The 14483-nt window shown below is 52.5% G+C and overlaps 2 protein-coding genes across 3 annotated transcripts in view; one reads left to right on the forward strand and one right to left on the reverse strand.

Annotated features, from left to right (window-relative positions):
* SRR (serine racemase) overlaps window positions 1-11859 on the reverse strand; it is a 33142-nt gene extending 21283 nt beyond the window's left edge. Inside the window, exon 1 of the mRNA XM_075589292.1 lies at window positions 11555-11859. Within this exon, the coding sequence (XP_075445407.1) occupies window positions 11555-11568 (14 nt within the window). The 5' untranslated portion in view covers window positions 11569-11859. The remainder of the gene's footprint in view (window positions 1-11554) is intronic.
* Window positions 11644-14483, forward strand: part of SMG6 (SMG6 nonsense mediated mRNA decay factor) — a 149685-nt gene continuing 146845 nt past the window's right edge. The window contains exon 1 of one of the 2 annotated variants that reach the window (XM_075589290.1): window positions 11644-11754. Coding sequence is in view for 1 of the 2 variants with exons in the window: in XM_075589289.1 (XP_075445404.1) it covers window positions 11731-11818 (88 nt within the window). In the remaining variant the exon portion in view is untranslated. Of the gene's footprint in view, window positions 11819-14483 lie in introns of both variants that reach the window. The other variant, XM_075589289.1, reaches the window with a different exon arrangement.

The raw sequence follows: 14483 nt of genomic DNA on the forward strand, positions 1-14483 counted from the left end.
GAGGCTTTTGGAGTAAATTGGACCCAAAAATGACCTACCAGCTTTCATCCTGATCCATGTTTATGTTGTGAAGTTATGACTGAAAATCAGAGCCTTGCAGAAATGTATTCCAATATCAAAGATCCACTTAAATCGACTTGTGCAGCAGGCTGAGTGTTGCTGATGAAAAGGTTTGGAATAGGTTACAAAGATCATGGTTAGATAAGTGAAGGGATATAGGAGGAGGAAGCATAGTGTATGACAGGCCTGCACAATACGCGGCCCGCGGGTCGCACCTGCACTCACTGTGTGGCCCGCGGCGGCTTTCTGCACGCCCCCTCCATCCCGAGTCCACTCTCCCGCGCCCCCCGTCACCATCCCCCGCGAGCCTGCTGTCACCCTCCCCCGCGAGCCCGCTGTCACCTTCCCCCGCGAGCCCGCTCTCCCCCTCGCAGGGTAGCTGCGCGCTCTAGCATTGAGGCACTTCCTGCCTGCTGCTTGCTAGAGCGTGCATGCACTCCTGCCTGCTCTGCTGCTGCCTCCTCCACCGCAAACCAAGGTAAGGTAGGGAAGGGGGGGGGGGGGGGGAGGGTGTGGTGCTTGCTGTGAGGTGCTGGGGGGTTAATGTGAGGTGCTGGGGGGTTGATGTGTGGTGCAGGGGGGCTTGATGTGAGGTGCTGGGGGGTTGTGAGGTGCTGGAGGGTTAATCTGAGGTGTTGGGGGATTAATGTGAGGTCCTGGGGGGCTTGATGTGTGGTGATGGGGGCTTGATGTGTGGTGCTGGGGGGTTAATGTGAGGTGCTGGGGGGTTAATGTGAGGTGCTGGGGGGTTAATGTGAAGTGCAGGGGGGGTTGATGTGTGGTGCAGGGGGGGTTGATGTGTGGTGCAGGGGGGGTTGATGTAAGGTGCTGGGGGCTTGATGCGAGGTGCTGGGGGCTTGATGCGAGGTGCTGGGGGCTTGATGTGAGGTGCTGGGGGTTAATGTGAGGTGCAGGGGGGCTTGATGTGAGGTGCTGGGGGGTTAATGTAAGGTGCAGGGGGGCTTGATGTGAGGTGCTGGGGGCTTGATGTGAGGTGCAGGGGGGCTTGATGTGTGGTGCATGGGGGGGTTGATGTGAGGTGCTGGGGGTTAATGTGAGGTGCAGGGGGGGTTGATGTGAGGTGCTGGGGGGTTGATGTGAGGTGCTGGGGGTTAATGTGAGGTGCAGGGGGAGTTGATGTGAGTTGCAGGGGGGGGGGGGTTGATGTGAGGTGCAGGGGGATTGATGTGAGGTGCAGGGGGAGTTGATGCGAGGTGCAGGGGGGGAGAATTATGGGAGGTGCAGGGGGAGAATGATGTGAGGTGCAAGGGGGAGAGGGATGTGAGGTGCAGGGGGGGTGGAATGTGTGTGGTGTGCAGGGGGGTATTGTGTGTTTTATGTGGAGGGGGAGTATTATGTGTGTGGGTGAGGGGGAGAGATGGGGGTACGAGAGATAGATAGGGAGTATCGCAAAGGTTGATAGTGAGGGGTTCTGGGGGAGATATGAGGATGATGATGAAGGGTGCTGGGGGAGATATGAGGATGATGATTAGGGGTGCTGGGGGAGATATATGAGGATGATGATGATGAGGTGCTGGAGGAGAGATGATGATGATGATGATGATGATGATGATTTTACCCGTGCGGCCCAATTTTTTTTTCCTTGGAGCAGTTCGGTCCTTTTCACGTTACGAGTTGTGCAGGCCTGGTGTATGACATATCACAATCTGGAAGAGGTCAGTGGACTTCAGACTAAATATAACAATGTCACGGGAGACCAAGCTTTTTAACACCTTACTATCTGGATCCTTTGATTGAACAAGCATGAGATAAAATAAATTGTCATTTATTCACACAAGAAACACACACAGCTTAATTTACAAAATAACACAAATAAACACTTACTGGGATGGGCAAAACGAAATAAAAATGTCCACGGAACGACATCCACAGAAATCAAGTCTCTAGGCAGGAATTCCCACACGTGGGGTTGCTGCACAAAAAGAGCCGTGTAACAGTCCTTGGCTAGTGGTGCTAGCGGCAACCTCTGTTTCTCCGCCAAAAGTAATATTTTCGTTCCCCCCAATACAGGATTAGTTAGCAAATCCTTATGAATACTGGAAGCTGGATACAAATCTTTAGTTGCGAGGAAATAGTCTCTGTACCGCCCGCTGTAGTTTAGATGAATCAGATGGAACTTCTTACAAGATGGAACTCATAGATGGGACTGACTCCTGACTGGCTGCGCCGCACTTTTTAAAAACACCCAAAGCCTATCTGTATCATGTGCAGCAATCTTTTGCGTGGGAACCAATCATCCCACCTATAGAAGAGTTCTGACAGGTTCATCATAGCCTGGCACTGAGCTTCAAGGTATGATGAGAGCATGTGCGAACTTTGCACTTCAGCTGCTTAGCATACCTAGCCAAGCCTACTTCCCTGGAGACCTAATGTCTCCCTGTCCCCTTACACCTAGCCACTTGTCAGGTCAAACAGTTCACCTGTCCTCCTTCCCACGTAACACCTTACAATGCCAGGTTCTTTGTTAAATCCGTTATGACTCACTGTACTTGTGAATCCCAAATGTGTCTTCTGCCCCTTTGAAGCTCCCTCTGCTTCCTATGCAAATGGATTGTTTATCCATACTAAATTACTTTCTCTGACATTACTTCAAAAACCTAACTTAGTTTTATTCTAACCTGACTTAACCATTTTCCTTACACCCCAATCAACTCTCAGCTTTATCCTGAGCTGGAGTAACCCCCAGATCCCCTATACTGGATTCAGGGTACCTGGGCATTACTTGGGCAGTGTCCCTTTATCCTAAGGACCCTATGTAGAGTGTGGGGATATACATTAACCCTTTATGCCCCGTGTAGGTTGTGGGGTATTCATTAACCCTTAATACGGTGATATGGCCCTCTTATTCCTAGCCGGGCGCATATAGACAGTTTATACACATTCACAGGACTGCAGCGCTGACACTCTACGCTTTAACTTAAAATGTAACCCCTACAACTCTCTCCACCTTATCCCTGGTGAGACAGTTATGGAACACCTCACTGGGTCCTGGGATTCGGGCATATCCCGGGACCTGGAATGTAACCCAGTTCCCTGCCCGGTCGTACTGCTCTGGTTTGTGCTGAAGCAGGGGGATTTGGCGGTGATCTGCAAACTGCTTTCTAGGGGGGATTTTATCCGGTGGTCTGTGTTCCTCATGTCCTCAGGAATCTGGGGGGATTCCCGAGTGCATGTTTTGGGTAACCCGCAACATGGGCCCCCTTCTACCCAAACACACCCTGACAACATTTTCCCGTAAAATCATCCCTGACGCTCACGCCTGGCGCATCCCACTGATTGGCACTCCTGGAACAGTAAAACCACATACATCTTTATTATACAAGCAATTATATACCACAATTGGGTTGAAGAGCTGACACCCACAATTCCCCAATATGGCTCAGGGGCACCTAACCGGGCATAATACCTTTATTTATGGCCTGGGTACCCCTTCACCATCACAAACAGCAAGGGAGAAAATATTGTTTGTTAGTTACATTCCTATCTTCCACCATACACACACGTCAGACAGTACATACATGCACAGCATTTGGGCACAGAACTGTCAAACTCTCCCTTTTTATCTGCAAATGTATCATTTTTGTGCCTCCTGATAACATCTCCCTCACTACGTGACCTGCATGGGGGTGAGGGAGATTTTATCAGGAGAGGCAGGAAAATGATACATTTGCCGATAAAAAGGGAGACTTTAACAGTTTGATGCCCACATCCTGTGCATGTATGTACTTGGTCTGATTCATGTGTATGGAGGAAGATAGGAATTTAACTATTACAAAATATTTGATCCTTTTCTCTTATTTTCAGTCAGAAATGGGAGGTTTAGAAATTTGCCACATCTTCATCCAAAATCTCCTTTCACAGTATGTTGGGCATAAACAATAATCAGACAATAAATCGTAGATCGGACACATGCCCCCTCAAGTGCACACGTAATTTACTGACAGTAGATAATACCCACACGGCACTCTTCTGCAGATCAGGCTCCCTGAGCTTGCTCCTCACAGATATACGAGCACACAGTGAACCTATGCAAGACCAGTATACAGCACAGGCTACTCGAGATAATACAATGCACGAACCTGACTGCAGTAATTACATGATAGACTCTCTAGTGCAATTTTTCTCAACCTCTTTTAACCCATGCCCCCTTTCAATAAACATAAAAATCTCACCCCCCACTTCAAATCAGCCTCCCCCCAATAATTTTATTTGAAATATCGCGACTAAAAACAAATCAAGGCACCTGTAAATTTAGGGAATTTTTTTTATTTCAATCTTTTTGACATTAAAACATACATTATTTGCTTCAATTGTTATCAGTGTGAGCATTGAGGCTGCTGGCTTGCCACAAACGTTTGGATTCTGGGCACTGTGGATGATAGCGCACAATGTAGGTCACTTTCAACCAGCCTGTTGTGCTGATTTGTTGTTATAGCAGAAAAAGTAGCTACAGGCAGTCCTCGTTTTACAACGCTTCGCTTTACAACGAATGGCTTATCCAACGCTATGCAATGCATACCCATGTTCATTTTTACAACGCCAAAACGGCTTAGCCAACGCTCTTACGACACTTTGCAACGTTGTGTATGTGTATATATATATATATATATATATATATATATATATATATACACACACACATTCACATAAACAACGTTGCAAAGCGTCGTAAGAGCGTATATATATATATATAATATTATACTATATAATATATTATTTATTATGTTATATATATAATACAGTATATACACTATATAATTTATATATGTGCTGCATATCTTATTGCCTGCATAAAATATTTGGTGTATTTTAGTGTTAAAAATGCCTTCAGGAACGGAACCTTTCATTTAAACAGTGTTCCTATGGGAAAACGTGTTTCGCTTTACAACGTTTCGCTATCCAACGCCATTTTGAGTAACACATTGTGTCGGATAACCGAGGACTGCCTGTATATGTTGATAATAATGGGACGAGGATGCGTAGACCCGGCTCACCGGCACAGCAGCACACGCACGACAAACTCTACAGTGTAACTCAGAGATACAGAAAGATAGTACAAACAAACTTATTCTGGAAGCCAGAGGGTCACGTGTAGGATGACTTAGCTCAGATAGTGTCAACTCGGCCCTCTTTTCCAAGCACGACAAGGTCTGTTTCTTTTCTTACTTTATTTTTGAGAAAGCAGGGAAAAACAGTCTCTTGTGTAGAGGTGTAGGTCTAAATCTCTGTGTGTGCTTAGTAGTAAAGGGAGGTGAAAAGATAATCCTGCAGCACCATTACAGGGGTTACAGCGAGGTACTCACTCGTCCAGTGGTGTGGTGGAAAGGAAATGGCAATATATGCTGGGTAGTAAGATAGCCTGGGGACAGACCATCTGTGGGCAGAGCAGAGGGGGAGAAAGCAGACTAGCCCACTTGAGAGAAAGGCTGGGGCTGCTATGGCAACTCACAGGAGTGTCTGGGGGAGCTACAACATGTAGCAATAATGTTGCATCTCTAATACAGCAAGCTGCTGGGAGAGGGGAAATGGCACTGTATTTATCACACAAGCACTGTGTTTGTGTGCAGAACGAAACACATACAGCTGGCACTAATAAACTGGCAAGCAGGGCTGCGAGGAAAGGGGGGGGGGGTGAAACAGAAGTGCAGACAGGAGTATTCCTGTTCCATGACAAAACTATTTTATTTCATATAGAGCTTTTCTCCCAATGACTCAAAGCGCTTCACAATTACAGAATAGTGCAGGGGTGCGCAAACTTCCGCGCTCTGCCCCCGTGATTGCGCACCCCCTTACCTAGGAATCGGCGTCACTGTCATGTGACGCCACGTCACCCAAAGCCAAGGTAAGTAAGTTACAGTGGCCTCGCGCGCTCCCCGACATTTAATTTACATGCTTTTGGGAAGAGCACGGGGCCTCTGTAACCACCGCGCCCCCCCCCGTTTGCGCACCCCTGGTATAGTGTACAGTACCCAGCACATGATTTTTTTTTTTTTTACAATCTGTTTATGGTGCCTGAGGCACAGGGACATAAAGTGGCTTTTCCAAGGCCACAAGGAGCTGACCCTGGGAATTGACCCAGTTTTCCCTGAATCAAACTCTGTGTCAGTGTTGACAGTGTCTTTAATCACTGAGCCACACCTCCCTTATAGGTGCACAGCTGCGTGTTATAGGATGATGCAATAAGCTGCATACTTTCTGTAGTAAGAAAGCAATAGGTTTAATTTTGTTTTTGTTTTTCCTTCAATTTTCCAAATAAAAAATGTATATTATTATATTGTACAAAAAAAGGGAACACACACACACACACACACACACACACACACACACACACACACACACACACACTGCAGAATAAATGAGTTCTTCAGTATTAGGTGATACCTTTTTTATTGGACTAACAATTTATGTCATAGGACAAGCTTCGCAACTGGAATAACACGGCTATTTTCTGCTATATATATATATAACAATTCGCAAGTGCATACGTCATAAATAGTATATAAAACAGGGTTTCCCAAACTTTTTTTTTCAGTGACCCGGTTATTTTTTAACTTCTTTTTCGTGACCCACTAAAAATGTTATCGCCTATACTGGCCTATAGGGCCTGCACAGATACACACACACACGCCACTGATACACACACAGACACACACACAGCCGCTCATACACACACATACACAGCCACTGATACACACACACCCAGCCACTGACACACACACCCAGCCACTGACACACACACGCAGCCACTGATACACACACACACGCAGCCACTGACACACACACACCCAGCCACTGACACACACACCCAGCCACTGACACACACACCCAGCCACTGACACACACACCCAGCCACACAGACACTGCTACACACACACACACTGATACACACACACACTGATACACACACAGAGACACTGCTACACACACACACAAACACTGATACACACAGACACTGATACACACACACTTACACTGATACTGATACACACAGACACTGATACACACACACACACACACACACAGACACTGATACACACACACACACACTCGCTCTCCCCTATACGCACACAGACACAAACAGTGAATTACAGGCAACGACGGATGTGAGTGACTGGAGGGGGGGCCAGGGACACTTAGGGGCCAGGGAGACTTGGATGGGTGGGAGGGAGGGGGCCAGGGAGACTTGGATGGGTGGGAGGGAGGGGGCCAGGGAGACTTGGATGGGTGGGAGGGAGGGGGCCAGGGAGACTTGGATGGGTGGGAGGGAGGGGGCCAGGGAGACTTGGATGGGTGGGAGGGAGGGGGCCAGGGAGACTTGGATGGGTGGGAGGGAGGGGGCCAGGGAGACTTGGATGGGTGGGAGGGAGGGGGCCAGGGAGACTTGGGTGGGTGGGAGGGGGCCAGGGAGACTTGGGTGGGTGGGAGGGAGGGGGCCAGGGAGACTTGGGTGGGTGGGAGGTAGGGGGCCAGGGAGACTTGGGTGGGTGGGAGGTAGGGGGCCAGGGACACTTGGGTGGGTGGGTGGGAGGGAGGGGGCCAGGGACACTTGGGTGGGTGGGTGGGTGGGAGGGGGCCAGGGACACTTGGGTGGGTGGGAGGGGGCCAGGGACACTTGGGTGGGTGGGAGGGGGCCAGGGACACTTGGGTGGGTGGGTGGCTAGGGGGCCAGGGACACTTGGGTGGGTGGGTGGGTGGCAGGGGGCCAGGGACACTTGGGTGGGTGGGAGGGAGGGGGCCAGGGACACTTGGGTGGTTGGGAGGGAGGGGGCCAGGGACACTTGGGTGGGTGGGAGGGGGCCAGGGACACTTGGGTGGGTGGGAGGGGGCCAGGGACACTTTTGGGGGCCAGGGACACTTGGGTGGGTGGGAGGGGGCCAGGGACATTTGGGTGGGTGGGAGGGGGCCAGGGACACTTTTGGGGGCCAGGGACACTTGGGTGGGTGGGAGGGAGGGGGCCAGGGACACTTGGGTGGGTGGGAGGGGGCCAGGGACACTTGGGTGGGTGGGAGGGAGGGGTCCAGGGGCACTTGGGTGGGTGGGAGGGAGGGTTCCAGGGACACTTGGGTGGGTGGGAGGGGTCCAGGGACACTTGGGTGGGTGGGAGGGAGGGGTCCAGGGACACTTGGGTGGGTGGGAGGGAGGGGTCCAGGGACACTTGGGTGGGTGGGAGGGAGGGGTCCAGGGACACTTGGGTGGGTGGGAGGGAGGGGTCCGGGGACACTTGGGTGGGTGGGAGGGAGGGGTCCAGGGACACTTGGGTGGGTGGGAGGGAGGGGTCCAGGGACACTTGGGTGGGTGGGAGGGAGGGGTCCAGGGACACTTGGGTGGGTGGGAGGGAGGGGTCCAGGGACACTTTAGGGAGGGGGCCAGGGACACTTGGGTGGGTGGGTGGGAGGGAGGGGGCCAGGGACACTTTGGGGGCCAGGGACACTTGGGTGGGTGGGAGGGAGGGGGCCAGGGACACTTGGGTGGGTGGGTGGCTAGGGGTCCAGGGACACTTGGGTGGGTGGGTGGCAGGGGGCCAGGGACACTTGGGTGGGTGGGAGGGAGGGGGCCAGGGACACTTGGGTGGGTGGGAGGGAGGGGGCCAGGGACACTTGGGTGGGTGGGAGGGAGGGGGCCAGGGACACTTGGGTGGGTGGGAGGGGGCCAGGGACACTTTTGGGGGCCAGGGACACTTGGGTGGGTGGGAGGGGGCAGGGACACTTGGGTGGGTGGGAGGGGGGCCAGGGACACTTGGGTGGGTGGGAGGGGGCCAGGGACACTTTGGGGCCAGGGACACTTGGGTGGGTGGGAGGGAGGGGGCCAGGGACACTTGGGTGGGTGGGAGGGGCCAGGGACACTTGGTGGGTGGGAGGGGCCAGGGACACTTGGGTGGGTGGGAGGGAGGGGTCCAGGGACACTTGGGTGGGTGGGAGGGGTCCAGGGACACTTGGGTGGGTGGGAGGGGTCCAGGGACACTTGGGTGGGTGGGAGGGGTCCAGGGACACTTGGGTGGGTGGGAGGGAGGGGTCCAGGGACACTTGGGTGGGTGGGAGGAGGGGTCCAGGGCACTTGGGTGGGTGGGAGGGAGGGGTCCAGGGGCACTTGGGTGGGTGGGAGGAGGGGTCCAGGGGCACTTGGGTGGGTGGGAGGGAGGGGTCCCAGGGGCACTTGGGTGGGTGGGAGGGAGGGGTCCAGGACACTTGGTGTGGTGGGAGGGAGGGGTCCAGGGACACTTGGGTGGGTGGGAGGGAGGGGTCCAGGACACTTGGGTGGGTGGGAGGGAGGGGCCAGGGACACTTGGGTGGGTGGGGGAGGGAGGGGTCCAGGGACACTTGGGTGGGTGGGAGGGAGGGGTCCAGGGACACTTTGGGGTCCAGGGCCACTTGGGTGGGTGGGAGGGAGGGGTCCAGGGCCACTTGGGTGGGTGGGAGGGAGGGGTCCAGGGCCACTTGGGTGGGTGGGAGGGAGGGGTCCAGGACACTTGGGTGGGTGGAGGAGGGGTCCAGGGACACTTGGGTGGGTGGGAGGGAGGGGTCCAGGGACACTGGGTGGGTGGAGGGAGGGGTCCAGGGACACTTGGGTGGGTGGGAGGGAGGGGTCCAGGGACACTTGGGTGGGTGGGAGGGAGGGGTCCAGGGACACTTGGGTGGGTGGGAGGGAGGGGTCCAGGGACACTTGGGTGGGTGGGAGGGAGGGGTCAGGGACACTTGGGTGGGTGGGAGGAGGGGTCCAGGGACACTTGGAGGGTGGGAGGGAGGGGTCCAGGACACGTTGGAGCTGGGCTGGGAGGAGAGGGAGGGGTCCAGGGACACTTGGGTGGGTGGGAGGGAGGGGTCCAGGGACACTTGGGTGGGTGGGAGGGAGGGGTCCAGGGACACTTGGGTGGGTGGGAGGAAGGGGTCCAGGGACACTTGGGTGGGAGGAAGGGGTCCAGGGACACTTGGGTGGGAGGAAGGGGTCCAGGGACACTTGGGTGGGAGGGAGGGGTCCAGGGACACTTGGGTGGGAGGGAGGGGTCCAGGGACACTTGGGTGGGAGGGAGGGGGCCAGGGACACTTGGGTGGGTGGGAGTGACTGGGTGGGGTGACTTACCTTGCCGCCGGACGCTTTCCCCTGCTGCCCCCGATATCCCCTGCTGCCCGGGACGGGAGGTGGGCTTGGGGGCACGGGAGGTGGGCTCGGGAGGGGTGGGCTCGGGAGGGGAGGGGTGGGCTCGGGAGGTGGGCTCGGGAGGGGGTGCCACGGGAGGTGAGCTCGGGAAGCTGGCCGCGGGGGGTAGCGGGCCGCAGTAGGAGCTTGTACTTCCACCCTGCCCCATGTAACGTGCGGGCCGCAGAGGAGCTGGCACTTCCTCCTCCGTCCCACGTTGGGAGCGGGGGGGAGGAAGGGAGCGGGCCCTGCGCAAGCGCGCGGGACCGCGGGGGGAATCGCCGCCATTTTTTTTAACTTGAGCGGGGGTGACAGGAGACACCGCGCGGCCAGCCTCGCTGCGACCCGGCAATTTTGGTGCCGTGGCCCGGTGCCGGGTCGCGACTCACCATTTGGGAAACGCTGATATAAAAGATACTTCACCAAAATCAAATGACCAGGGGAGGAGACACAGCTAGGGTTCTTTTACTGAAGGCCAACGCATTAAAAAAAAAATCCCTTACTTGGTGTGGTGCTGCGGCGGTGTCTCCCGGCATCCTGCTACAATCCTGCTATGTGACGTCATAACGCTACGCGGCGTCGCATTGCCATGGCAACATGACGCCACTTAGCGTCCGGTTGCCGCGGCCATCATCACTGCAGTTGGAGGGGGAAATTGCAGCAGGCTAAGGAAGGATGCCAGAGACGCCGCCACACCATACCGCAACCCGCCGCCACTCGCAGATTGAGGATGGCAACCCGTAGCCCGGAGGTAAGTTCCCGAAACCTAGAGTCTCCAGGTCAAACCCGGAGAGGTGGCAACCATGGTTGCCAGGTGTCAAGTATTGAACCGGACTGTCCTGTATTTGGACACTCTGTCCAGTAAAACATGAGAGGTAATACTGGACATGTATGTGTACGGTATTACCTCTCTGCAAATAGTGACCTGTCCAGCTTGGGAGGCTGCAGGATCTCCCCAAGCAGGGCTACTGCTAGGGAGCAGAATAGATTTCCTCCAGCCTGGTTGGCTGCTGCTGGATAATGCAGCCAATATTTCATCATTGTGTCCAGTATTTTTGGAGAAGCCACTTAGTAAACTTGGCACAGCACTACAGGTAAATGAAAAAAAAGGGTATTTAATCCATACCACAGGTACCCTGAAATCCCGATACGTCCCCTAGGGAGGTGCACCCCACGGGAGTACTAGAGTCTCCCCCACCGTGCAAAAGCACACACTGTTCATGAAATGCCTTTCAATATTATAACTGTACCCAGAAGTGTAACAGAACATACTTGAAAACGGAAGGGTACCTCACACTTTATAACTTCCTGATAAAACATGTCTATAAATCAAACTTACTTCCTTAGTTCCATGTAGATGCAGAATTAGCTGCTGGTGTCCGTACATCGACATGGCGGCGCCCTCTCTCCGTACACCAGTGTGTCAGTCAGTGCGCGCACATTGGACTGTCCCGGCCGCCGTCGCCGTGCGTTCGTCTCTTGTTTTGATTCCTGGCGGTCGCAGGCTGGGATAAAATGGCGGCGGCGACGTTGGAGCGGGTGAGAATCTCCGCCTCAGAGCTGCGGGATATGCTGGCGTCCTGTGACCGGCCAGGGGGCAGTGGTAAGGGAGGCCGGGGGGTCCGCCAGAGCGGCGGGGATCAGTAAAGATGTCTCTACACGTGTTTGTGTAGCAGGATCTCAAGCAGAGAGACCCAACAACACGCCCCCTCAAACTTCCCCGAGCGTGCCACCAACCCGTCACTGTGTCATGATTGTTATTAGTGTCACTACTCTGAGCAAGTCCAGTTTCATGGATACTCCGTGATATTTACACAAGATATAATTGCTCCACTTTCTCCCTGATAAAAGTTGCCTCTTTCTATTGCATGTGATACTCAGTTGGCCCTCAAACCTGCCTGACCAGCAGTTTTTGTTGTTGTTTGAAATGTCTTATTTGATGTATCTAGTGCCAACCAGGAACCCGGCACATTATATAAGACATCAGTGTGGGGAAAATATAACAAAATGGAGAGAAGTGTATGTTTATCTTTATATAGCGTGATCCATGTACCATGAGGTAGTCCTCGCTATCCAACGTTTCACTTTACGAATGGCATATCCAACGCTTTACAATGCAACCCTTTGTGCCATTATCCGATGCCTGAATGCGTTATCCGTCGCCTGAATGTGTTAACCCAATGCTCCCCCCCACTGATTAACATGGGACTCAATTTAATACGGTTTCACTACCCAACGCTACTTCCATAACGGATTCCAGTGGATAACCGAGGACTGCCTGTATATAGTGTTTCACAGCAGTAACACTAATAATATAACACATAATGGGGACAAGGGCTTTAAAGCTGCAGTTCAGTCAATATCCTGCATGTGTTTTTTTTTTTTTAATAAATCAGTTCCGTAGTAAGAAAAAATACTTTTAGCATTTTCTGTTTTTAAAAAAACAACTTTGAAAGACCAATTTTCTTGTATTCTATTTTATCAGCCATTTGCTAAGGCACTGCCCCTTCATGTCCTGTCACAAGCCCTGGCACACCCCTTTGTCAGCCCTGCCCTCCCTCTAGCACATGTCAGTGCAGGAGTGCTCATGAATATTCATGAGCTTCCACTGACTGACAGAAGAAATAAAAACATATGCCAGCTCTAATTATGTCACCAAATATCGCCTATCAATACATGGAGAACGAATTGACCGGCAGCTATACAGTTCTTTAGGTAATTAGAGATTGCACACATAAAACTATTGAAGTAAAAAAATAAATAAAAAAAAAAAAAAAGACTGAACTGCAGCTTTAAGACATAAAAGTAACATTAGGAAAAAGGAGTCCAAGCCCGGAAGGGCTTACAATCTAAGGCCGCGCTTATATTGCCAGCGACGTGACCGATGTCACCCATCGCCACTAGTGAAAGTTAAAGTTTAGTTTTAAGCGACGTCGCTGGCGAGTGACGTCACGAAGGGGGCGGGGCAGCGCTCTCTGATTTAGAGACAGTCACATGTAGAGACTGTCTCTAAAAAATCAAATTTACCCGGCTTCAAAATTTTTGGTCGCACTTACTATAAGCGCTTGCGACGGAGTCAATGTATTTGTTTTGGTGCGACGTCGCGTTGCCGTCGCCAGGCACTATAAGCGCAGCCAAAGGCTGCGTCCCGCTAGTGCTGAGCGGGCGATACTTGGCGAGGTGACTTGCTTATATATATATATTATATGCAAGTCTCCGCTCACGCGATGCGCGCGGGCACACGTTCACCGGCGCTCGGCGCTTAGATAAACAAATGTTTTAAACTTTCTAGTGCGCTCAGCTTCCCCTGCAGCGAACCCCCCCCCCCCCCCTGCGAGCGCTTGCGAAAATTTTAAGGACACCCGGCGCTCATGCTTGGAGAGCTCTCCAAGCATGAGCGCGCTCAGCGCTAGCGGGGACAAAGCCTAACATATGAATGAAATAGAGTAAATGTCGGGGTGAAGGAAGTCCTGAGGTTACAGTCTATGTATTTTCTAATGAGGAAAGTGTTTGCAAATATGAAGAATGCTAGCATACAAAATATCAAGTTTACTCATTGATGCGTGTGTTTAAAATAAGTGAGTACTGAAGCATGTGACACTATTTTTCGGACTACCTGAATACAGTATATAAAAACTAAGCCTATGCTTCTTGACTAGAGGAAAGCTGGAAAAAAAGTATCTCTTCCAGTTCCTGCTTATTTTTCTTCATTTGTAACTTGGCTGATAGTAATTCCCGTGCTAAGGCTGCGTACAAAGTACAGGTGTGTGTGACGTCACCCCCCTGTACTTGAAGAGATTTGTGGCCTGCTTGTTTTGAGCGATGGGGGGCATGGCGGTGACGTCACATGAGCGGTTTGCCCTCATTGGCTTAAACACACTCGTGACCGGCCGTCACGCCGAAAAATCTAATTTATTTGTCTGCCCAAATTTCTGCAGCGCTGACTGTTACATGCACGTGCGCGCACTCTGGCCGTACGCATCGACTGCAGGTATTTTGTATTCGATGAGAGCGATGTCTCCCCATCTATGGCCACAGCCTAATAGTATAGCTAAGCTGGTCCCGAGGAGCAATATGTTCTATACGTAGACGCTGAGCTGGCTATGTGTTTAGAAAGGGGAGGGCCATTTATTGCTCTGACATAAACCAATACATAGATGCTGTGCTTCACAGTTGGCATAAAGTGTTCACTGGAGGAAGACTCCAATCAGGAGGGAGTAAGGTGACAGGACCAGGTGAGTTTCAGGTTGCAGTACATTTGACAGCAT

The sequence above is a fragment of the Ascaphus truei genome, chromosome 3 (genome assembly GCF_040206685.1).
Source record: "Ascaphus truei isolate aAscTru1 chromosome 3, aAscTru1.hap1, whole genome shotgun sequence".
NCBI lineage: Eukaryota > Metazoa > Chordata > Amphibia > Anura > Ascaphidae > Ascaphus > Ascaphus truei.